The 27,562-nt window shown below is 33.2% G+C and overlaps 1 protein-coding gene across 3 annotated transcripts in view; it reads right to left on the minus strand.

Annotated features, from left to right (window-relative positions):
- Positions 1-27,562, minus strand: part of LOC118195925 (UDP-xylose and UDP-N-acetylglucosamine transporter-like) — a 56,148-nt gene that overhangs the window by 14,624 nt on the left and 13,962 nt on the right. The window contains exons 5-10 of one of the 3 annotated variants that reach the window (XR_015040146.1): positions 21,701-21,782; positions 21,562-21,610; positions 14,027-14,136; positions 10,781-10,934; positions 8,898-8,973; positions 4,131-4,147 (exon numbers count right to left, since the gene is read on the minus strand). Coding sequence is in view for 2 of the 3 variants with exons in the window: in XM_035367265.2 (XP_035223156.1) it covers positions 4,075-4,147; positions 8,898-8,973; positions 14,027-14,136; positions 21,562-21,610; positions 21,701-21,782 (390 nt within the window). In the remaining variant the exon portion in view is untranslated. Of the gene's footprint in view, positions 1-4,074; positions 4,148-8,897; positions 8,974-10,780; positions 10,935-14,026; positions 14,137-21,561; positions 21,611-21,700; positions 21,783-27,562 lie in introns of those variants that run through there. The other 2 variants (XM_035367265.2, XM_085812604.1) reach the window with 2 other exon arrangements.

Here is a 27,562-nt window from a genome sequence, read left to right on the forward strand (position 1 = left end):
TTTTCAAACAGAAAAAAAAAAAAAAAAAAAAAAAAAACTAATTAAGAAAGTGAATATTTAATAAAATAATATATTAAATAAAGTATTATATTAAAGTAACTGCCTCTTCTTAAAAGACAGTCTGGAATATATTTTAAATAAAAGACTTGATAAAAAAATTATTGAACTTTGCTTTTCCCAGTCAAAAACCAAAAAGAATTTTGACATTGAATTCAGTTTAATTAGGTCATTGATTTCAATATGCATGCAAAATTTTTCCTCCCACCATCCTCCCCATTCAATACCGCAGACTGGGTTAAATCAAGTTGGGGATAGTCTCGTATCCCAGACTTGTTTCAGTTTTGATTCATATCATCAAAAAAGCAAAATTAGTATATCAACTTTTATCAAAAACTTCGTACGATGGAACCAGAAACTAACAAGATTACAGACGCTACAACAAGTTTTGGGTGAAAAAAACTGCAAGTGTTACATAAATAATACTAATTTTGTCTTTTAAAATGGCATCAGACATCAGTGGAAAATAAACAGCAACCAAACCTCCACACTGTCATTCTGAAAACATTTGATCATGCTAATTATAATGTGAATTCATGAAGATGTTTACAGATAAGGCGTTTTTAATGTGTGAGTCAATCCAAAAGTGAATGTTCAATTATTGCAGTGGACGTTATGGAGGTAACTAAAGCTAAGGAATGCACACCAAGTCAAAATTAAACTAACAGTTTCCTTCAGATATCACACTATTAGTTATTTACATTTATGCTAAAGAGAATAAAAACATTTATAAAGCAGTTTAAGATGAAGTGCTACATCATACAGGTCTAAACTTCTCAAAGGCAGAAGATTTATAAAGAAATTTTAAAGCTAAATTCATTATTCCTGGTACAAATTTTCTCTCTCCTTTTTTTTTCATACCATACTTAAAAATTTCAAGCAGTTGTTAAAAGAAACGATAAATGACTTTAAATAATTGTTTAATAATAAATGACTGTTTAATAATGCTGACAATATTTTAATGCAGCACCTTTCAAAGTTTGAATGCAATTTGCATTATAATAGAATGCATATCCTTAATTTAGAATGGTTATTTGTATCCTAAATTTAGTATTTTTAGCCTTCACATGAAGTAACAAATAAATATAAAGGAAGGTTTTGGGAAGTTTTTTTTTAATCATACTTTAAGCTGTTAAGTATCAGATTAGAATATTAAGAGGAGGTACATTTTGACTTCTAATTGGAAATAAGAAAATATTCATTATAATATTTTCAACACTATTCATGATTTTTGCAAGACTCACTGCATGACAATTTCTAAGGAGCAGTTAAAAACTAAAGTCAGTGGCTAAACAGCCCTAATGGGCCAAGGCCTGCAGTGCCCGAAATCTGCTTTCTTGACCGTGGGCCCCGGGTGCATAAGCCATATGCCCTGAACAAGTGGGCAGCTTGTGGCAGGATTCCCAGTGTTTAGTCTCCAAGCGAACTTGGTACTCATTCTATCGACCCAAGTGATGGAAATCAAGTGATGAAAGGCTGAGTCGACCTTGACCAGACCAGGAATCGAACCCTCGACCTGTGGTGCTGCTGTGCGATGCACTCAGTTATTTTTAGTCATAACTAATGACAGATATTGTTCAAAGAAATGATACCTGGCACAGAATAAATATAGATCACGAAGTATTATTATTAAATATCAGTACATGGTACAGATATCACTATGAAGTAAAAGAAGTTATAAGCAAAGGAAAGCAATAGATGATTCTTATGATTGCTTTCAATAGTTAAGAAACATGTTCTTCTTGCTCAAAAAAAGGACAGATACTAGTCCAGAATTATGAAGTGTGACCTTCAAGGACATTTACGCACACATACAGAGGTTGTTCACACATTTTTGTAACAATTTTGCAAAGATTTATATATAAGTCCTTTTCATAAAACATTAAGGTTGATTTATTCCACTCCTCCTTCCAGAGTCCATCCAATTTTTTGGATGCAGTTTATAAAGAGCTTGTTTTAAAAATCCATATGCACAATCCGTAAGAGACACATCAAGGGACTTGGATGGGATGCATTTTAAAGGAATAGCTTCAATTCCGGTTTCATTTTCCATTTTTTCAAAAAACAGAGCAGTAGATTTAGAGGTATGGCTAGGAGCCTTATTTTGATAAAACTTAACACAGTGAGATCATCTGGATAAACAGATGGAATTTCTTTTTTAAAAATAGTTATTAAAACATATCTGATAATAATCCGCATTAATTTTAAAATTTTTTTTTTTCTACTTGGCTTATTTTAAGTTTTCCGTTATAAGACAATCCAGTCGCAACCATAAACTTTAGAAAAACTTTCCCTGTTTTCTCTGAACCAACATATTAAGTCTTTTTCTCTTTTTCGGTAGTAAATCGATCTTTTTCTATAATCAGATAAGTACACCTAAGTTTCATCAATTGTATCTATATATTTCCATTTCTCACCTGCCAAATAATTTTTATACAGCAATTTGCACATAGTCTTAAGCCGATAAATATGTTTCAGTGTTAGGCGATAAATATGTTTCAGTGTTAGGCGATGAAGATGTTTTTTGTTTCGATTAGGTTTAAATCAGATTTTATAATTTTGTTCACAGTTCCTACAGAGATATTTAAAGATTTGAAATAGCTCTTTGGGGGGCTGGATTTTCCTTTAAAGCATGAGATACAACTTTAGATTTAATAAGAGCCGTACGTACCTTTGCTGGATATGCATTTTTTTGCCTTTTTCCCAGTCAGATATAAACTCCGATGTTTCTTTTCTTTCATATTAATTATGTCAGTTACTTTACGTGTAGAAATATTAAAACTACGCTTTTCACATCTTTTTTCAATAGTTGAATAATAAAATTTCTTTTCAGACAGCGCAAAAATATTGCCTTCGATCCATTATTTATTTTTCAGTGACATTTTTAAAGAAAATATTTTTAATGCTGTAGATGATAATTAAACATTATTCCAATTGGATGCCAGTTACGTTAGTATTTAAAAATTAATATTTAAATTCGTGTAGAAAATCAAAATTGTTACAAAAATGTGTGTAATTTGCATCTCTTACACACGCATGCTGTCCACAAAACTATTTAACAGTTTAAAATTCTATCCCAGTTGTCTCCCTGGATGTTTTTAAGTTCCTACATAGCTTGACAGAGCAATATGCTCTACAGGATTTATGACTGGGGATCATGCAGCCAAGGCAATGTCAGGTGTTCAATATGTTACCTGCCAGTGGGTCAGATTCTTCAGCTGTCCTTATTCAGACAGTACCATCCATACACAATGTCTAGATCAGTGTTTCTCAACCGCCGGTCCACGGACCGACACTGGTCCACAAGAAATATTTGCTGGTTATTTTTGTCTTCATGATTTATTTATGTGAAAAAATTGTGCCAATGGGTTGAATTATTAAACTTACCAGTCTGCTAGAACATACCAAAATATTTTACAGGTCCTTGGAGTAAATCCAGTTGAGAAACACTGGTCTAGATGAACTGCACCCTACAACGTGCTCTAAACTTAATTTTTTTTTTTTTTACGATTGTGTGGTTGATGGAAATGAAAATTAACATAAATCAGTTGCCCCCTAGCAACTGTCAAGCTGGATGATATTACTAACACCTCTTATTTTTGCTGAAAATCCATAATTTCACTGATATTTTTCAATACCTGTAAATGTTTCATTGGGCAAATCAACACGTAATTTTAAAATAACTGAACTATGAATATGAATCACTGTTAATAACAAATATCGCAAATAAAATGAAATGTTACATTCTTCCAATCAAACACACAACAACAAAAATTGTCTCCCCCCATTCAAAAGCAAACAACAAAAAATTCCTTTTGATATCAAATATACATTATTAGATGACTTACTGCAAGACAGAAATTAAAAATGGCTACATTCAACCTCTTGATTATAAAACAATGATAAAAATAAGTTATCAAATTCTCTTGGAATATAATAATATTACATATTTTAACATAAATTAAAAATTAAATGTTTAAAACGAATTTATAACTGGGGGGGGATAAAAAAGGATACTGAGTTAGAACATTGCCTATTAAACATATCCACAAAAATGGAATGCTAAATAGAGAAAACAGTTCAATAGACTCTAAAAAAGAAATGAAATAAATTATATTAGTACTTTCAAAAACAAAAACATTTTAAATTTTGAAATAAAAAAAATCATAATTTTCTTAAAGTGTTGAATTTATAAATATATCATTTTAAACAGAAATACCACAAATAATACTGTACAAAAATAACAAATTAACTTCTAAAAAATTTTTAACATCAAGCATATATACTCTTGCACTAAAATTTCCTTAATTTACTTAAATATTCAAAAGCCTGAATTATTAAAACTATTGAGATTGCTGCCTTAAACTATTTATATATATTACACTGATTTGATCCTACACACAATATTTCCCCAATTTACTTAAAATAGTTTCAATGACTGATTCTAAACAGTGAAGAATTACTGTATAACAGGATGACATAATTTCTTTAATGTTGTTTCTTGTGTGAGCACAGCATAATAACATGGCATAAAGAAAGGTTAGCTGGCTACAATGGGAGATGTCTGAAATATATATTTAAGAACTGGCAAATGAATCATGTAATATTTGCTAATTGGCAAAGAATGCAACCTACACCAAGCATCTGTTTCAAATTTCCTAAATCTTTGTTTGCTCCAATTTGCAGGACAGAGGCCTTTTTTCTTATTCTATGACTGCTGTAACTGTCACAGTCTATGACTGATTAGTGTACAAAAAAATGAAGATTGCTATATCAAATACTATCAACACAATAGTTAAGGTGAATTAAGTTTTCTGTAATAAAGGAGCAGTACCTTTTTTTTTTTTTTTTTTTTACTATATTCTGCTGCAACACTCAGCCCTGACATAGAGTGACATGGTAAATAGCGTAAGGTACCAAAAGTGGGTGCAGCCCGACCCACCTAACCAAAAAAGTTGATCTTATGGTAATTTTCTACTTCTCTCTAGCATGCTTTTGAAGTGTAATGGCTGCACACTCGGTGCATATTTGAGAGGTCCAGGTTCGAGTCCCGAAGAGGACATTGCACATTTTTAACATCTCCTGCTTTGAAATAACCTAATGACTCTACAATAGTAATTAGATTTTTTTTTAACATTTCCTGCACAGTACAAAAATTAAACAATGAAAATGCATTTAAAAAAGGAAAAAGTTTCATAAAACTTACACAGATGTTCTTTAAGAGGCAGTTTTAATTAAAAAATCTCCTATATCTTTCTGTAGTATTTATTATTTAGTAGCTACAAATTTTTTGGTTTTAATTACCTGCCTTTACTAATCAAATATAATTAATCGGTAAAATTAATCATCAGAATAAAATGTATTAAACCGCATATACAACTATTAAAAATAGCCGAATAACATAAAATGAATTGAGGAACTGGAAAGAGTTATTGCATTATGAAATGCTTTACAATACACGACAGGCACTAATAAATTCTAATGCCTTAATATGATGTAATATTTATGGGGCAATTAGGATGCAATGAATAAATTGCATTATCATTTGAAAGTATAAAAAGGAAATCACCAGCAAGATATTAAATGACTGAGGGACAGTTAATGTCAGGCAAATGTCGGCTGCTGGCAGTTATAACATTTGCCAATATTTTTACATATACAATTAAAACAGTTCAGTGGCAGCCCATGAATCAAGATAAGCATCATAGGTTGCTCAGCGTTATAAAGAGAATAAGCAGGCAAGCTTCTTAATCTATTATTAAACAAATGAAGACCAAGACAATTATGCTTTATTAAGAGAAAAAATGGAACAACAGGTTGATTTGTGAATAATGCTTGAAATAGAAAACTCTGGACCAGAAAGATACTTTCCCAAAATCTGATTCTTGATCAAGATTTCTTAAAATTTAAATCTGTATGAAATTTAACAGTTATAAGTGAAAATGCTTTTGCAGCAATTTTTTTTTTTTTTTTTGGTCTAATCTGCATTACCATATCTTTCCAAACCATAATGTGATGTTCAGAAACTCGCTGAAGAGCAATAATGCAAAGTTTAGCAGGTGTTGGCAAACACAGACTCATTCCAAGTCACAACTTTTGTTGTTAGTGATAGGCTTTTAGCAAATTTTGAATCCAAAAAAATGACAGTTGTACTGAAGTTGTCTGAACACTGCTGAACAGCTACATATATAGCTTTCAACTCTCCAAAGTTACATGTATTAGTACCAACAGCAAAATAGAATGGAAAAAAAAAAAAAAAAAAAAAAAAAAAAAAAAACGTTGCTGTAGATTCTACTACTCATAATGATTGATGCTTTCTATCATGGAACCATCAGCATAAATATGCACCCAGATATGATTCAGATAGCTCTCTTCATGGGAGTTAACAGAAATGTAAGAATTATTAACTTCTTGCTTGTCTACATTAATAATTAAATCAAAAGAACAGAAAATCAGCTGTTCGGATAAGATTGAAATCTGCTAAGCAATAGTTAATCCAATTAAAAATGTAAATGTGTATTAATTTAGAAGTCAACAAAAATCAGCATTATATTTGAATTTTTTGCAAGACTAGTTTTGATGGTTTCACCGAACCATCCTCTCAGCTGCCAAAGAGCAAATGAATAAGATAAGAATGGCTGGGCAGGAGTTAAGCTGCTGGTGCCATCTATTGATAAAACAAGAAAACTATAACATAATTTCCTTAAAAGCTGAAGGAAAATGTGAATTGGAATTAGGGTTGTTAACTAGAACAGAGATTTTTTTTTTAATGTGGAAACCATCGATAAAACCATCAAAACTAGTCCTGTGAAAAATTGTAAATATAAAACTGACTTTTTTTGTTTGACTTCTAAATTAATATTTGGTGTGTTATTTTAACCTAAATTATGCACACGTTTTAAGATTTTTTACTATATTATGCTATTACTATATATGTACACCATTATTATTTGGTAAATAGTAGAATTCCCACAAGATCGCAGATCTTTTACAATGTAAAATTTAATAGAGGTTGTTTCCGCCTGATTGGTACAGTGACTAATCATGTTGGCTGCCACACTGATGGGCTTGGGTTCGAATTCTAGGAAAATCATGGATATTTGTATCCGTGTGGATAGGACGGGGATGCTCACAATATTGGCAAGCTGAAAATCCCTTGAGTGGTTGCTGGTAAAGAAAGTGTGGAAGCTGTACCCTAGAGAGCTCTCCATCAAAACTGGAACACAGCTACACAGTGAATGCAACAGGAGTATGCCTGTACAACCAATGATGAAATTCTGGTGTCCTGCCCATTTTTACCTGAACCCTGATTGGTACAGTAGTTAGAGATGCTCGATGTTATATCAGTAGGCACAGATACTCAACTCCTGAAGAACGCTTCGATGTTTCTAAACATTATGGCTCTGCAAAAAGAAGGCATTTCAAATATTGGTGAGCCAAAAGTCCTTAAGAAGTTTGGTGGCAGAGAAAGAGAGGTGGGAGATTCTCGGTTCCTCTTCCCTCCCAAGATATTCTCCATCAAAAACAGGGCAGAACTGTAAAACCACCAGTAAAGTTCTGGTGTCCTGCCTAATTCTTCCTATTTTGTCAACAAAAGTTTAACACAAATAGGTGTTTTAATTACACCTGTTCAATTACACAGACTAGTTCTGTAAAAATTTATAGTTTGTTAACGAACTTTGCAGAAAAAAACACATGGTAGGTTTCTTTGCGGTGCTCTGTGAGAACATCTAATCCCTTACAGCTTTGCTGTTTCTCTATCATTATATGTTTGATTTATGTCACGAAGTACTGGAGATTTTCTTTTAATACTGAATAAATCAAACATCATTCAGTGACTGAATTCTTGACAAAATTCTTTTTACTAAAGTACAATACTGAAAAATACTCAAGATCAGCCATTCAGCAATGCAGATTTTCAACTCCATCTACTGTATTCACTGCATTTGACTTTTAAAGAATTTTTCTTCTCCTAAAAGACTGAAACAGCTTTTGTGGGGTTTGCATTACAGCAACAACTATGATTAGAAGGACGCCATTTAGGGATATTTTGAAGGCTATGACAAAATACTTTCTTCTGCCGAAATCTGATACTTAACAGATTGCTATGCTAACAGAAAACTAGATAAAAAATAAAGAAAAGTAATTTTAGTCATTTATCTTGTGCAAATGAGTTTAAATCTCATTAAATGCTCCTATATAGCTCCCACAGTCGCCCAGACTGTAGTGGTTAGTGGAACCTACTTACGTTACCGAAGGGCCCGGGTTCGAATCCCGAAGAAGACATGGATGTCTGTAAATCCTTAGTATCGGTGCGGTATGGCGACACTCTAAATATGTGGTGATCCGAAAGTCCTCTCATGTGGACTGGTGGGAGAGGAAAGGGGTAGGAGAGCCTCGGATCCACCTCCCCCTAAGGTGCTCTCTCCCTCAAAATTGGGGATGGAAAACAGAAGTCCAACCTCTCTTCAGAGTAGCCTCTGGCAACCACTGTTCCATGTAATATGGACACAACAACAACATATAATATTCTATTTCATTTATTAAAATAATCCTTAAGATGTATTTTTTAACAAAAGGTTTAGAAATTCGACTTGGAATTTACTACCATATATATGTGAAAGTAGAAGTGAATTTAATCATAATTCACTAAACAAATTCTGTCTATATATATTCTTACAAAGTTTCTACATCATGATAAAAAAAAGTTGTTTATTAAAAATTTATTATACTATAGAATAATATTTAAAACTAGCATGTCAGCTGAATTTCAATGAAAAAAATTCATTCACTGAAAGAACTACCAAGCAATATTTTTCAGAAGTTGAGCAGTTTCTTACCAGAATTGGAAAATAATGGTATCCGAGTCCTTATATCAGAAGATAATAGCAAAAATCCTGGTAAAGGGAGAGCATGCTGAAAAAAATATATTTAAATATTTTAATTATTTTCAGCTTCAAAATCAAATGTATCTGGTCATTAATTCAGACCAAATGGGTAATTGTTAAAAATATGCAGTATAAAACAATGAGCTACATACATTTAAATAATGGGTACTGGACAGTATTTTTTTTTTTTTTTTAAGAATGCTCATTTATTATTTTGCACATATGCAGTGTCTGTTCCGTCCATATAAACAAATACCATTTTGAATCATGTTAAAAATATATGCATTTCATGTAATGTAATGGAAACGTTGACCAGCAGTATGCGAGGCTTCATAATGTTGCTTAAATGCCCTAGTCGAATTTTTTTGGCTAGCACCACCCCATATAGCCCAAAGCTAGCACTAGCGCTGAGCTTTGGTGGCTTTGCATGAGCCCTTTACCTGTAATTTTAACTCTTTGACGACCAAACATCGAGACAACCAGAACCGCCCTAAAACGGCCAAGATTGCAACCTTGTTCTCTTCCCTCCCCCTAAGCTATGCAGTAAGCAGGTACAGTGTCCCCAAATGCATTGTACAAGTTTACTGCAAACAGCTTGTCCTAAGAAGTTTCTTATCTTTTAGTTACTCGTGACAATTCGTTGTTGATTCTTTTTTTGGTACAGTGTGCTTTTAAGCTTTTAATAGCAATAAAAGTGCAGTTTAAAAATTTAAGGATTATATTTATTTTTAATCAATTTATTCCTTCCTTTAAAAATAATGGAAGTAAACAAAATCTCAGTCGTGATCATAACAAAGCCAGCAAGGCTTGTTCAGATCTTCAGAATGACCTTCAGAATAGGTTTATAAAGAACGGGGTCAAAGGATAATGGATTTTTTGTTAGAAAGTACAAAGGATGTCATTCGAAATCTTCACACCTATTTTCTACATTAATCGACGGGGATGGGAGGAAATTGCTGTGAAACTGAAAAGGTATTTCGGGCGGTTCAGTATTTTGAGGATACAGTTTAGTGAAGGGTCTGGATTTCAAAGAGTTAAAGCCTTTTCTTTGCTAACTTGTTTATTCCAAGACAATCACTTTTTGCAAGTGATAAGAATAATTAGATTAGTTCTTCCATTTCTGAGAATAGGATCTTTAATTAGGTTTCTGTGAGTAGGATTATTACTAATGTCTAAACGAGCTTTCAGTTTGATAAACTACAAGATCTTCTTCGACTGCACAATGTTATTTTCATATTTAAAAGCAATCTCTTAAATGAGAAATCTGAATTAAATCCTATGAAAATCCTTATGAAAAAATGTTTTTGAAAGATCATCACTCGGTATTAGAACTCTCTAGAAAATAAAAGGATATGAAAGAATAAAACGTGTGGCAGTTTCTGGCATAAATTGTACTGCATAACTAAATTTAGTCTTTGTAACATATTAGCATGTAGTTATGATATTGTGATATTTTTTCTAATTAATTTCTTTTTAATATTTTCTTGTTCATGCAAAGTCATTTGCATTTTTTGCTTTGTGAAAAGCAAGACATATAAACAAAATTTAATATTTTGCTTTTATTAGAATTTTTACAGTTCACCTGGCTGGCATCAAGATGACTCTAGGTTTCACTACTGGCAAATATTTTCAAACTGTTGAGTTTAAAAGGATTTAAGAATGATTGTTAAAACAAAGGTCTAAGAATGATTTTTTCTTTCAAGCAGCACACTTCTGTGAAGGTTTTTTACAGACTCTAAGAACGTTTCTACAGTGAAAATGTGAAAAATAGCTAAAAGTATGCAAAAGCTCAGAAAAAAATATTAATTAATTTTTTATTATGAATTGATCATTACCTAGAAATATCCATTGAAAAGTTACACCAATGTTTCAACTAATATTTCACCAATGTTCTTTGTTCTGTTTGAATCATGGGTATCCATAAACAGCAAAGGTTCTCAACCAGGGGAGGGGAGAATTTCAAAGTTTCAAGAGGGAATTCAATCAGTCCTTTATTTATAAGTAAATATAAAAAATTATTTTATTCAAATTTTGATATTATCAATATTTTCCATACATTTTTTGTTTAATTTATAAAACACATTAAAAAATAATATAAATTTATATAAGTGTACACTGCGAAAAAAAATGAGACAGTTCTATATTGCCCGTTTTAGTGGGCCAATTGACGAAATTCAACTTGCGGTTTTCACGTCTCGACAGTGTGACTTTGGATAAAATTACATTTATATACAGCATTGTTCTAATACAGGTATTTTGACAAAAAAACGGACTTTTTCTAAATGACTGCCATTTTTTTCCCATATTTTGATTCTAAGATTCAAATTATACCAAATTGTCAAAATTTGTAAAAATCACACGAATAGTTTTTAAAAAATTAAGTCTCAAAATTTTAGCTTCTCAGTGTTAACTGCATTTGCTATATATTTATTAATATTTATTTTTTTATTAAACTTACTAGATTCCTTTTCCCAGAATTCAAAATTTAGGCTTAATCCAAATATAATTCATACCTTTTTATGGTTAATTTTTATAATTTCTATTTTCAAATATTTTTTTATAAATTTTTTGAAAAAATATTTTAACCTATAAAATTTTTGCCATTATCTTAAAGACGTCTTTCTAAGCATATCTGCTAAAAATTATAATTTTTTATTCAAAATTTCCTAAGATATACCTGAATTTACATTTTGGCATGTTTTGAAATTTGGCATATTTATTATATGCGATAATAACATCAAATGTGATTTATGCACTTTGTTAAAATTATTTGAAAGTATGAACGCTGACATTTTTTTTTTATTGTGGACAATGAAGGAAAAGAAAAATAGGTTGCTATAAATTAAGAAGTTCACCAAGTGAATTATTCTTGGCGCAAATTGAAAAAAAATTCATCAAGATCAAATTTTTAAATTTGTATACAAATTTCTCACTAAAAACTACAAAATTTAATATCTAGGCATAATTTAAGTCATAGAATCGAAATATGGAAAGAATTGGTATGTTATTTCAGAAAAAATCTGATTTTGTGTCAAAATACCTACAGTACAAAGTCCAAAATCCGGACTCGGGACTTCGGTAATTCCGGATTTGGGATTTTTTCGGGATATTCGATCATAAATTTAAATCTGGTAAGATGGCATGCAGAAATTATACAATTAAAAATATGAAATTGTAATTTATGAAATAAAGAACAATTATGATCTAAAGGGTATCAAAATTTGCAAAAAAAAAGCTTACTATTTATTTGTTTACTTTATTAAAAATTTCTTTCAATCTAAGTTGTTGCTTCCACAAAAAATTCAAAAAGTTCCTTTTTCTTATGTCATATACAGTTGACTTTCTAATAACATACTTCTCCATTTCCTTCTTTCTTTATCCATTAGCTACAGCAATTCCACTTTTTGTTTAATGGACATGAAAACATGGTTTCGCTTTGTAGATCCTTAAGCAGCCCCAGAATTGGAAACTCTTTTCGACATAATCGAAAGTTCAAGCTTAATTTTTATAAAATTTCCGTAATAATAATAGTCTGCAAAAAATAATAAGCTGGGTCAAATTCGAAGATTAGGGAGCAGTGCATTGTGCTACATTAATAGAAATTCCTTAGAATCAGTAAAGATAATTTTAGCCTAGCTTAATAGCATCCGTTTTACATTATTGGCTGTGTATCAAAAGATTGGCAATGAAAGCCAAGTTGTTTCGCTAAATTTTGTCTTGCTCCTACTGCGTACTGAATTAAGCCTGAATTGTATTAGTTTAGTTATTTACTATAACTACGTTTATTTCTTGCACATGCTTAAAACTAATCTGAGTCCTGAATAAATAAACTTCCACATATATTAATTCCAAAAATTTCAGCTTCCCTAAATTCTGCCACCGCTTTTGGGTTTATCGTGAATAACATATCAGTTATTCTTAATTAAAATAGCACTAAATGTAATCTTTTTTCCTATGAGTTTCATTAACAAAATTTATTTTTAGCATATGAAAAGAAATTTTTGTTGAATTTTTCTTCGCCAACTTTTATTTCAGGATTTAAAAATCTATACTCATCACCAAGCATAATGTTAGCATAAAAGGTTGCCATACTTTTGTTATTCAATTACTAATATAAAAAAGTTTAGACATCACTGCATGAGTTATTACAGAAGCTGTCATGTATTGATAAATATGCGGTGATGAAAGCAAAATATAATAAGTAGTGACTCGCCATGTCGGCATCACGGATATGAAATACGTGAATGTTTGGTTTGAGATGTATGCCAAGCAGATACTCAACTAGTAAGCGAAATTATTAATCTCACAAATCTATGCTTACATGATTGTTGTTCTATAATGAGATATTTTATTTAGTTCTTAAGTGAAATTAAGAATCGAAATTTTTAAGTGAAAATCTCCACACATTTTATTGTGAAAGGAAAAATCAAACGTGCATGCGTAAAGCATTTAAAAAAAAAGTTTTTGGCTTTGAGGTCCGGATTTTAGATTATTCCAGATAATGGACGTCCGGATTTTGGACTTTGTACTGTACATATTCTAAAACGAGCTTTTGACATATGGAAAAACGCAATTTGAATTTTGTCAATCCGTCCAGTAGAACGGGAGATATAGAACTCTCCCATTTTTTGTTTGCGCAGAGTAATGTATTTTTTTAATTTTAAAATAGGAAGCTGGGAGGATGATCATCTAGATCTAGTGAAACGGTTGCATGGGGCAAAAAAAAAAAAAAAAAAAAAAAAAAAAAAAAAAAAAAAAAAAAAAAAACAGAACCACTAACATAGAGGATAGGAAAAGTTGAAGGTAAAGAAAATTCTAGCGCCATAATTCAAATTTAAGGTATTCATTAACTCTTAGAATTTTACATACCTTTCCCTGCATTTCTGAATGACTTATATCTAATCTTATTAGAACTATTTAGACATGAAATGTAATAATATACATGTGATTAACTGTTTGTTCTAAGACATGACAGAACAATTACACATGGAAACAAAAATGTTATACAGTTCATTATTATGAAATTTAAATAATTTAATAATATTATATGATTCTTAATTCAAACTGTAATGGTTACTTACAGAATAAAAAAGTGCTTCTCGAGGATGTTTTCCATATTTTTTAAATATATATTCTTGATAAATGCCTAATCCAGCTGATACAATCAAGGAAAATGATAACAGCAATATTCCTGATAATATGAAAATAAATGTTTAGAAATTTGTGTTATTTTTAAATATCTCCAATAACATAATGCATATTAAATATAAAAATAGTTAATGGATAGGAAGTGAGAAATATTGTAATTTGTACAGTTACACCAGGTATTAAAGGGAACTGCTTTTACAAACTTACATTAATACTATGTGTGAAAAAAACTGTAACAGTTTATTCTGGGAAGAATATATGCAATTCAAAAAGAAAAAGAATGAAATATACCCTAAGAAAAGTCGTTTTTGGTATGGCATTTGATTCTCAAATTTTTGCAGTAGAAGTTTTGATCTCATAGGGAATTTTGATTTGAAAATACATTCTTTTTTGCATTTTAGTTTAAGATGCTATCAGTATATGAAATGCAAAAATTATAAATTAAAACATACTTCTTTTGTAAACTTAATAATCATAAATAAAACAGCAATTAATTAAAATGCTTATTTAATTTTCGACAACACTCTTAAGATGTTTTTAGATTTAAGGCTTAGATGAAACAAAAGAACTGGAAATAATTATCTACAAAATGAGAAATGGAAGTTCTTGCCATTGCACGAACAAAGGTAAAGAAAGATGATCAAATTAGTGACACATATTCGGTATTTTAAATTTATTCATTAAATTTAGAATAATATTGTTACGGACAATTAAAAAAGGCGAGGAAATAATAAAGAACTATACGCATAATCCAGTCTGTTCAGCACAGAGATATAAAAATGGCACAAAGGATCAAAGAAATTTAAAATTTTCAATATTGCTGAGAAAATTAATGGCCTAATCTATTAATTTATTTAACCAGTGTTCTTTACAAAGTCCTTATTATAATTTTGGCTCTAAAAGACCTTAAATAAATATTATGTATCACAAAAGAGATACTATCACAGTAATTTACCTTGTATACTTCAACTGACAGAAAAACACTTAGCAATACAGAAACCTTAATGAACTGAAATTCAAGTAGTATATACTTTGTAATGATTATTACTCATAACAATTGAATAGGATTAATTTAAAATTGAGTAGAATTAATTTAGCAATAATTGAAGATATAAATATTTGCATATATAATTTACAAGCAATGTAATAATTTACAAGCAATGTAATAGTTTGTAAAATATGCCCTTAATTTCATAGAATAACAAATTTCTCACATACATGAAATAATTTGTCCTTAAGAGAAATTCATGAAGAAAGAATTCCTACAAGATATGGCTTAAAAATAAAAGGACTGAACTTTTCCCTGCACTACCGTGATCTTGAAAAAAAAAAAAAAAAAAAAAAAAAAAAAAAAAAAAAAAAGATTTAGTGATGCTGATAAATGTGTGATTGGCCAATATTTCTTCTTTTAAGGTTAGCATTTAAAGGTTAAGAGGCATTCAGTTCAGCAGCAAACATTGTTTGAAATGTTGCATGTTTCTGTCATCCACTGGAATCTAAGTATTTGGTTGTAATATTAATATCACATCACCATGGAATTCTACATGAAAATGGGTAAACTGTCTATAGTGACAAAGCTTCTGCAGAAAGATTACAGGAATCCTTATTTATTTCACAAATTTTGGAATTGGCTTAAGAGATTTTAACAGAGGAGAAAAGCTATTAAAGATTACCTACAGGGGTTGGACAAAAATATGGAAACACCTATAAAAAAACATGTTTCTTTGCTTAATATGGTGTAGGAAACCCGTTGGCATCCAAAACAGCTTGCAGTCTTCTCGGAATGGATAAATACAGTTCCTGTATGTTTGCCAAGGGAATATTATACCATTCTTCCTGCAAAACGGTGGCAAGTTCAGATAACGAGAACGCACTTTCCGTTCCAATGTAGACCACAAAGGTTCGATAATACTCACGTCTGGTGACTGTGGTGGACAGGGGAGATGGGACAACTCATCCTCGTGCTCAGAAAACCAGTCCTGGACAATGTGAGCTGTGTGAACAGGGGCTTTGTCGTCTTGGAAGACACCATCACCATCGGGGAACAAAGTTTCTACCATGGGATGAACTTGATCGGCCAAAATGTTCACATAAGTCTTGGCAGTCATGTGCCCTGACACAGTTATCATGGGGCTAGCAGAGAACTACGATATGGCTGCCCAAACCATAACAGAACCCCTGCCATGTTTCACTCTTGGCAACAAGCAGTCTGTATTATAGGCTTGAGATGGCGTTCTCCAGACATAAACTCGGCCAGAAGTGGGAAACAATGTGAAAGAAGACTCGTCAAACCATATTACAGGGTTGCCACTCAAACAGGAGAATGTAATTCCCTGACTTTTCCAGGTTTTCCAGGTGTGTTTCAAGAAAATTCCAGTCTATCCGCGTAATGTACGTTGGCTGTGCTAAGAGGTAAATTAATTATAGTATTACTTGTATTGTGTAGCAAATTCACTTAATTATTCAATAAATCCCAGACGACATTTATTCTTAATTATTCTTGGTATACTTTGTTTGATAATTTTGTTTAGATTTCCACTTAAGAAACTTAATAAAATTTAAGATATATATATTGGATAACAAATGTATGTTTTATTTAATTATTACTCATGATCATCACCAGTTCAACAAGAGGCTAATCCGGTCCTTATAAATCACAACGCAATGCTAAATAGTTAGGTTAGATTTTAGGTAAATTTAATTTGCGTGAGGTATGTTCTTAAAACCTTCACACTTGAAAACACAAATATAATTATAATAGTTGTTGTTTTCTCCACTGAAGATAGAGATTAGAATCTTCCCAATCTGGAATAAAATAAGGCTTTTTTTGCAGACATTCTGCAGCTAAACGAAAGAAAGAAATCTATTTTAATAAATTGAGGTATTTTATATTTATTTTGCAGCATACATAAAGAAAAAATATGTGCATTAAATTTCGTGATGGTATGCCATCATAGTGCTATAATTAATTTCAGGATTATGCCAGAGAAAATTTCCTGAAATTTGGAAATATTATTTACTAATAATAAATAAATTTAGAGGGAAGAAGCAACATTAAATTATATGAATAACATAAAAATGATTACTTAAAAATTGAATTAGAATAATCATGTATATTTTAGCGAATATAGTTATAATACATGGCTAGCCTAGATGACTGATTACTATTTTTTTATTTTACCGCAAAATGGCAAGGTATTTATTAAAAGAAAAAAAAAGGTTTAAAAAGATTTTGCAGTAAAATTCTAGTATACGGTAAGACTTTGGCATGATTTTGAAAATTGTCGCCAAGACCAAAATGACCCGTTTACTGCGCATCAAGATGTCGCCAAATCCCATTATTATTCTAACCAAAGAGCGTCTATGTAAAGAAGAAAAGGTTCCATACAAGTGAAATGCTATTACGCCGCTAGAATGCGGAGGGAAAATTTGCCAAGGGATTTGGCGACGGAACCTGGCGGTCAGAATTTCCCTCTCCGCGATGTGTACAGGAAATTGAGAAACACGTGTTAAGAAGAAACGCTCTTTGACAAAAAGAAAACTACGAAAATCCGTTTTTAAATTATTGCGAAAATTCCAAGAAGAAACGTTTTATCAAAGGACGTTTCTTCTTGGATTTTTCACAATAATTTTAAAAACGGATTTTCGTAGTAGGGGTTTTTTTTTTTTTTTTCTGAAAATAACTAATCCATGAATTAATTTACTTGCGCCAAAAAATATTTTCTTTTCCTTTAGAGTTTAACCACTTGCGCTAAGACTAAACTTCACGGTTGCGGTGCCGTGCGCTACAATATAACAAGCGGTAAAGTGTCTCATTTACGCCGCTCCGCATCTGTGAGTGCAATCCAGAGCTGTAACTCGAGAAATAAACAATCTCGTTGTTAGGCGACATGTGCACCACGTTATTTTCATTTTTGCGATAAATGCTTATCGACGTGGTGTTCACGTCGCTCGTGGTTTGAGACAAAAGCATCTTGACGTGTGTGGCACGTCTTTTTAGCGCAAGTGGTTAAAGAAATTTTAAACGATATTCATTTTATGAACTCTTGATAACGTGACCTTCGAATTTCGACACCGGTTTCGAGCTTTGGTGACAGATATATCAGACATGCACAGCTGTTTCCCTCTATGATGGAACGGAGCCACAGCCACGTCTATTGCAGAGAGGTTTTCCTTCTTTACAATACATATTCTTTGATTCTAACCTCCATAGTACCATATACTAGGATTAAACCCATTTTGTTTTATACGAGAACAGGTACTTTCTTTAGTTCATGCACTGCACATGCGATTCTCGAGAATACTGGAAACCAAAAGTTGCGGGAAAGTTGCTTTGCCTTTCTAAAAGACAATCAAATTGGAGCTGCGAAAATTGGCTCTATGCCAGCTACCCGAATGACACTCACGTGATACATAATTCGCCAAAAAAGTTACCTCTTCCGACGTCGGCGCAAAAATCACTTTTTTTGGCGGGATCGTTGTATGAACTTCCCTGACTTTTCCAGATTTTGACAAAAATACTTAAATTCCCTGACTTTTCCCTGAATATTTTGGTCAATTTTTGAATTCCCTGACTTTTCCCGGTTCTCCCGGTTTTCCAGGTAGCGTGGTAACCCTGATATTACTCGCTACCACTGCTCTATAGTCCAGGCTTTATGACTTAAACACCACCTTTTCCTGTTACGGGCATTAGCATCACTGATGAGTGGCTTCTCGATTGCAGCACGGCCAGCAATTCCCTGTTTATGAAGCTCCCTTCTAATTGTTTTGGTACTCACAGGGTTCGGTAACACAACATTCATTTCAGCAGTAACTTTTGCAGCTGTGGTCTTCTTATTTTTCATCACAATTGCCCTTAATGATCGTCTCTCACGATCACTCAGGACACACTTTCGTCCGCGCTGTGATTTAGCAGATGATGTTTTTTTGCTTTTCACATATGCGGAATAAATCTTCGATACAGTACCTCTTGAAACACTAAACACCTCGGCTACCTTGCTTACGGAAGCACCTACCATACGTGCTCCAACAATTTGCCCACGTTCGAAGTCTGTTAACTCTGACATAATGCAATGACAACCTCACATAACGGTACTCCGACAACAACTGAACTGTTTAGCACATTTACGAAGTTGTATAGGTGGCGTCATTAGTCAAAAACGCCAGCGCCACCTACATATTTCATTAAAATCAATCTGTTTTTTCAAACATGCATTTCGCAAGGTGTTTCCATATTTTTGTCCATCCACTGTATATATTGCTTATTCTACAGAACCAAGATTGACGTACTAACATTCATTTGTACTTTCACATTTAAAAATTGTTATAAACTGCAATATATAATGTCCTGCCCCAATATGACACTGACCTACATACGAATCTTGGCAGATGAAAGATAACACTTCATCAGTGGCACAAAAGGCAGGTCAAAGCAAAACAAGGGAACAATTTTCTCCCAATACTTAAAAAAGTATTTATATGGAATAAATACCTGAAAAACTAAAAGATATCTACTACAAGGAGGTTTTGACAATTTTTTACGATGAAAGAAGGGGAAAAAATCTAACGCATGTAAGAATAGCTCATGGATTCTTTGCCATAATACCTTGCCAACCAAGTTGTTTTTAGCGAAGAACTAGATTCCAATCTAAGAACATCCACCTTATTTCCCACACCTAGTTCCATGAAAAAAAAAAAAAAAAAGGGGGGGAGGGGGGGGAGAAGTTTCCAGAAACCAATTCTGCTTATTGTAGACACATTTGTCATTGGAATACATTCTAATAATTGTGGCTTATAAATAAATGCTTTATCAAAAAGAGTATAAATTGTATTTCATGATAAATATACAGACTTCATGTCTTAAACAATATTGCATAAAACTCAATTCATAAATAAAATACTCATTTTTTTTCCTACAATAGGATTAAATTTACATCATTACATTAAATACACTCACGTTTGTGAAAATTGCAACACCAAGAAGGAATCGTCATAATTGAATGCAATTTAATACACAGTTGAGTGGTAGTGGTACAAATAAATGATTAAATGTTCAAAGCAAACAAACAATAACAAGAGATCAGAATCAGTATTTTGTGTGGCCACCACGCGCCGCAATAAGTGCTGCTACATGACGTGGCATGGAGTCAAACAAAGTTTGAATGTCTGACTGAGGAAGAGCATTCCATATCGTTTTTACGCGTACCCAAAGTTCGTCTGCAGACGCAACAGGACGAGGATCACGAGCAAGACGCCGACCAATGACATCCCACACATGTTCAATTGGCGACATATCCGGGGAACACGCAGGCCAAGGAAGAAGCTGTACCTGCTGCGCTGCAAAGAAGGATTTAACAATCCGAGCAGTATGAGGGCGGGCATTGTCCTGTTGAAATACAGCGCCTGGCAAGCTTTGAAGGAAGGGAACAGCTTCGGGCTGTAGAACTTCACGGATATACCGGTTGCTGTTCAGATTGCCCACAATTCGTAGCAATTGAGATCGTCTATGATATGCTATGGCGCCCCAGACCATAACTCTGGGTGTTCGTCCACTGTGGCGTTCGATAATGCACTCCGGAAGGTGGCGTTCACCGGCATAGCGTCTGACACGAATGCGGCCATCATGGTACCACAAATTAAAGCGGGATTCGTTAGAAAACACGACATGCTGCCAATCAGCACGCCAGTCTCTATGCTGATTGGCCCATTGTAGCCGCAGGCGGCGATGGTCGTGCGTTAGGGGGATCCTGTATAAAGGAGTCCGTGCGCGCAGTCCACACTGCAGCAGACGTCTACGAATTGATGAAGCACACAATGAAACACCTGTAGCTATTGACCACAGTGCTGCCAATTGTCTAGAGGAAGCTGTACGGTCCATCCGCGACATGCGGACCAGGTGTCTATCATCGCGAGCTGACGTCACATTTCGGGGTCTACTCCCGGATTTCCGAGTTGTCCGACACTCGTCCGTCCACTGCTTCCAAACGCGCATCACTGTGCTGCTGTTACGCTGCACACGAGAGGCTACTGCACGATACGACAATCCAGCTTCACGAAGGCCGATGATTCTCCCTCGTTCAAACTCTGTAAGTTGTTCAAATCTCGCTCTCTTTCGTCGACGAGGCATAAGTACAGATTGAGTTAACGTTTACCACTAGCAGATAACCACCGATAACCATACACGCCTCGCTACAGCCGTCTATTTATTCGGATCCATCAGCCGTTCAGAGGGCGCTGCTCAGCATACGCATGCGCTACGGATTTGCAATTCTAATCATTTGCATATCATGCGCTACTTTGCATTTCCTGAAAATTTCAGCTCACTCGCGTAAGTCCTTCATAGTGTTGCAATTTTCACAAACGTGAGTGTAGTAATAAAATAATAAAACTTTTGAATGATATATCATATTAAATTTTAAATCATAAAATAAATCAAACATGTTATTCTACAAAAATAAGAAAAACCTACCAATTACAGACTGATTTAAAGCTGTAGAACTTGAGTATTCTCCACCTGACTAGATTAAGGAAAGGGAAACAAAAGTTAATAATTCATTTAATAACTAAAATTTCAAAATGCAGAAAATTCAAATGAAGTCATACATTACCTTTAAATTTTGTGATGCCCATGTTGCAATAAAAATTCCCACAGACACCATCAACACTGATAAGTATTTAGTAATTGTGTACCTGTTAAATGAAACATTTCCTCAATAATCTCTGTTGTTATTTAACGACAATTTGCTACGTATTTATGTGTACGTAATGACAAATTGCTATGTATTTTGTATACATATTTGCTTGTTTGTTTATTGCACTGAGTAAAATGGCAGCACCTACAGCAATGGTTCTTTCCCCATGCACCCATTTCACTATTGCTAGACAATCATCCTTTCCAAAATTTGAAATATATCTATGCATTTAAATTTAGATTATCTTTTAATGTGTTTTATAAATTAAACAAGGAAAAGTATAAAAAATGTTATAAATATCAAACCTTGAAGTAGTTTTCTATATTCATACACTACAACTAAATACTTAACAGATAAAGGCTGACTGTATCCCCTGTGAAACTATGAAATTCCTAACGGGGGGGGGATCCACCTGGTTAAGAACCCCTGACCTACAGCCACTAAATTTTTAACACACAGTCCTCCATTCATATGTGTACAATACGAAGTCTGAATTTTGAATTCGTTCTTTATTTCATATTTTGTACAAATTTAATGAATTTTTCATTACCAAACTCGGTGATTTAAAAGCAATGTGTTGCCACTGCTCGAACGAAAATATTTTTAATATTTTGTGCACAAGTATGCTGCCAATGGCAAAATGCATGATATTTATGTTTCAAATTTAATTTAAAAAGCTGGCTATTTAGTGTTGCCACTGCCAGAAATAAATACTTTATCATCCATGTGCCAGTGTCAGCAAAGCATAAGATATTTAACTTTCAAATTTAATCTGTCCGATACTGATGAAAAAATGTAACATTAAAAAACAATAAGTGCAGGTTTTAAAAATACTTTTTTTAACTTTTTTACTGATTTAAAAAAAAAAATCATTTAACTAACTGCTTTGCCTAGCTGGATTCATGATAATAATAATAAGAAAATTCTTCAGTATTCATTATGTTTAAACTGTCCAGATATCTTACATGAAGTGATATCACTTTAAAGCTTCTTTTTTTTTTTTTTTTGTGTGTGTGTGTGTGTGGTTTCTCTTTATGATTCTTTGAGAAAGATTCGCCAGGCTTTGTTGCAGAGGTAGGGGGGAAAATGACTACAGACAATAAATATGATGGATTGCTGCAGAATGACCACTGTGTTCTCTGTCATCAAATCCTTCACCGAAAACAAAATAAAACAATTGATATTTGAACTAATATTAGTACTGCCAACATGTATTGAAAAATGCAATAACATGCCAAACATTGAGGAGGTCTGACGGAAAGAAATTAGTTGATACATATTTCTTATTCCACGTTGAACTGTTTAATAAAATGCTTTAAACCATTTTTCTCTATTCCAGTACCTTTCAGATCATAATTAAAAGCAGTTAAAAATATTAAAGAAATTATACAGTAAGCTACAGTTTAGTGTATAATTTCTATTCCATCTAAAGTCTAAAATCTTGGATTGGAAAGATTGATTAAATTGCCAAACAGTAGGTGCCACTTGATAGGATCACATTTGTCCATGGATATATTGATAATATTAACTGAATGATAACATTAAATGATGAGAAAAAGACATCTTTCAGAATAGCAATGGAATTTAACTAATTTATTATAAACATAACTAGAAATATGTAGATAGGGACTTTAACATTTTAATCAGATAAATTTAAACATTTGTTTATGACTTCGTGATAATGCCATTAATGCAGAAAGTCATTTATAAACTCTATAATATTAATGGAAGTTATTTGTCTACAGACCAAAAAGCAACCTTAGTTCATAGATGTTTTCAGGAATCTTAGCCCCTTTCCCCTGCACAAGGAAAACTAAATCCTAATTATTATAATTATTTAGACTCTTTAAGAAGAACCTGTGTCTGAGAGGCTTCACAAATGAATAATTTATGAATCTTTGATTAAAATCAAAATCAAGATGTTTGGCAACTTAATCCCTTACTTGGTGGTATATTTTTCACTTGCCAATTCTTATCTATTTCGATCTTATTTGCTAATTTCCCTTTTATTAGTCCGAAGAGGCATACCCAAAGGGCTATAAGTCTCAAAATGGCATTTTCCGTCGTTTCACTTTCTGTGTTGATTCACATTTCCAACTATTGCCACCAAATATTATCACCATGTATTATATTTAAAGAAACTGAATAATGAAGAATCTGCATGAATGTTTCTCACACTGTAAAAAAAAACAACAGTACCTAGAGCCATGAAATTTTGAATAACATAATCCTCCAACCGAAGATGGGCACTCGGAAGCCCGAACTTTATTTTATTACCTATTTCAAATTTTGTAAAACTTTAACAAATATTTGATTAACAAACTCAATGATTTCAAAATGATCAATGGCAACAATGTATAGAAAAAAACATTTTTATCTCCAGTATGCAAGACTGTGTATCGGAAATTCTAAAGATCTGCTGTTTTACTGTGTTGTATGTTTCCATACACAAATAAGCGGGACCGAAGTCCCACTTATTTGTGTATGGAGCAAATTTGCCACTTCGGCAATTTGATAATATCCAAATGTTAGCATTAACCATGATCACATAAAGCAGTGTCTACTATAATCACAAAAGCAATACTTTTGGTTTATTATTAAAATCATTAAATATTTTTATGAAGTTATACTAGCTGGACCCAGGGAAATTATACTAACTGCACTTATTATATATTTTTCCCTTTTTATACCTATATTAGACAGCTGGCCACACAAGTGGCTAGTTGATATAAAAATTGCTAAATTCAAACACGTATAACACTTTCCATCACATGCTGCATATTACGTTTTATATAAAATATTTGATTATTATGAAATTATTCTTATTACAACTGAAATTAAGCAGAGGTTGTGCTTCCTAAATCCAGCAACCTTAGGAATTGGACATGGCTGAACCTCAGATAAATGGCAAATAAAAATCAACATCTGGAAAACAATGTATACTAGTGTTATTCACCTAATACCTACACTTTCTTAGCTCATTTTATAAATCCATCATAGTGGTTTCGAAAATAGATCAAAGCTGCATATTAGAAAGTCTATATATTCACATATTCTAGCTTTACTTCTCTATAAAAAATCTAACCAGCTCAAACAGCTCTCTCCAGAAATGCTTTTAATTTTCAACAAAATAAATTTTAACACTTTTATTTTTGTTGAGTAATGACTGTATTTTATCTGATAGGATTTATGCAATGTTTTGTCAAGTGTTCCATCTAAAATTTTCAATAAAAAGCAAAGATAACATTGGCAGTTGTTAGCATTTACATTATCTTCTGCACCTGCTAGTCACTTAACACGTTGAGCACGGCACCGGTCCCTTGAACTTTCCATGTGGCCGGTGTCGGTCCCTAATTTTCGTTTGGCTGGCGTCGGTCCATGGGACCCACAGTATTAGAGTTAAAAAATAAATATAGTCTCAATGAAATGTGATCAAATTTAGTTTTAATAAAATGTATTGAAATATTCTAAACAAAAATACAGCTTAGCTCGCTGCCGGCTGAACGGAAAGGACAGCAAATTCGGCACCGCGCTCAACGTGTTAATTGGTATGCAAGGCTTTTAATGCAGCTGAATGTAAAAAAATAACTAAAATAAGAACACAAATAAGAATAAATAGAATAATAAATAAATGTAGGAATAAACAATCAGGCAACAATGAACACTGATATAAATCCTGAGTGTTATTAATGCTCTGGTGATAGATCCACAATTCAGTTGTGCACACAGGCAAATCCCAAATGTGTCAAATTACAGAAATTGCTATATCAAAGCATACAACATTAGCGAGGTACAGCCCATTATTAAAATTCACATGATGCTCTTGAATTTTACTTCAGATAAACTTTCATTATTTAAAAACATTAACAATATTAAATTTTGATAAATTCCAATACGGAGGCTCAAAAATGCTTTTACTCAATCAGACATGCCTATTTTACTTCAGATAAACATGCCATGAGTAGCATGGGATGGTTTATTTATATATATAAACATACTAACAGAAGCAACTAACAGAAAAGATACAAATGTAAAAAGCACAATTAAAACAATTTGCATAGCAAATAGAGGGAACTAGAGATAATTTTTAGTTACTGATAGATCCTCAAATACATACCTGCTCAAAAAATAATTAACAAAAAGCAAAACACAGAATGTAACAAAACCTATTTAAAGGATATGCGTGAAAATGATTCGAGAGGTTGGTGTGGCATTACAAGACCACATAGCAAACAATAAAGCAAAGATATACGAAATGTGCTATGGAAACATTGTGCTAATAACGGCTATGATACCTTCTAGTTGACATGCATACTTGACAGCAGCGATGCAAGCTGGCAATAGTATAGTTGATCACTTGTTACGGCAGTAGTGCCCATTCCTGTAGTAATGCACATTGGAGTTTGTGGAGGGTTTCTGATGGTGCACTGAGACCTGGCTATCCTCAAATGCAAATAGATAACTAAAATTTAGCATAAAACACAATCCCACAGTCATACCATGACGCACATGCCGGACCTATGCATCATTTCGCAAGCAGAGATAGTTCCATATAATACGAGATAGCCAAAGTGGAAAGCAAGAGCCGAAGACAATTTGCATGATATTATATGTTGAAGGGCAGCTGGGATGCTGCAAGCCTGGTGCAAGGCAATCCACAGTTGCGAGACAGTTGAATGTGCGTTATAATGTCTTAAACAGGCTGTGGAATTGTTACCAAAGGGATCAAAACCCAAGAAAAAACATGGGTTAGAGAAGACATGTGTCTGGATGCTGGAGGATTACCACAATGACAGACGACTGCTTCTTATTGCTATATGCAAGACGCCATAGATCACTAACAGCATGACAGCTGGCATCACATCTCTGCTGTTGCAGGACGGCACATATCCTGCCAAACTGTTATGCGTCGACTGCATGAAGATGGTCTGTATGTGCAACAACTTGTGGTTTGTGTTACATCGTCCCCACTGCATGCCACAAAGCAATTGAATTGGGCCTGTGAACAACACAGTTGGACACCAGAGAAGTGGAGTCCTGTACTCTTTACGGATAAGTCTCGATTTAACATCCACAACAATCTCCGAAGCTCAATTAGATGCCAAAAGCCAGGAACACACCATCAGGTGCCAAACATCGTCAAAAATAACCATTACAGAGAAGTAAGCTTATTGTATGGGATGGGATAACAACGCCACATCAACTTCTATGTGATTCCTGATTGCTCCATCACAGCTTCCGATATCACAACGAAATTCTACACCCTCTCGTGCATCCTTTTATGGCTGCAATGGGCACCGACACAATATTTATCAGAGATAATGCCCATTCGCATAGAGCTTAAGTGGCACACAGTTATTTGGAGAATGAAACCATTCCACATCTGCTGTGACCTGCTAGATCACTGGACCTGAACCCCATAAATCATGCATGGGACATGTTGGGACGACAGATAGTAGGTCTCAGTGTGCTGTCAGACACCCTCCGCAAACTCCAACATGCATTACTACAGGAATGAGCATTACTGCCATAACAAGCGATCAACTATACTATTGCCAGCTTGCCTCGCTGCTGTCAAGATTGCATTTTAGCTAGAGGGTATCATAGCCGTTATTAGCCTAATGTTTCCATAGCACATTCTTCCGATCCATTTGGTCTTTTATGATGTGATAGTCGCAATACACGTGTTTTTGTATATCTTTGCTTTATTGTTTGCTATGCGGTCTAGTAATGCCACACCAACCTCTTGAATCATTTTCACGCATATACTTTAAGTAG

This window comes from Stegodyphus dumicola, chromosome 3, assembly GCF_044657685.1.
Source record: "Stegodyphus dumicola isolate Sdum_Otavi_A_Nest chromosome 3, ASM4465768v1".
In the NCBI taxonomy this organism is placed as follows: Eukaryota; Metazoa; Arthropoda; class Arachnida; order Araneae; family Eresidae; genus Stegodyphus; species Stegodyphus dumicola.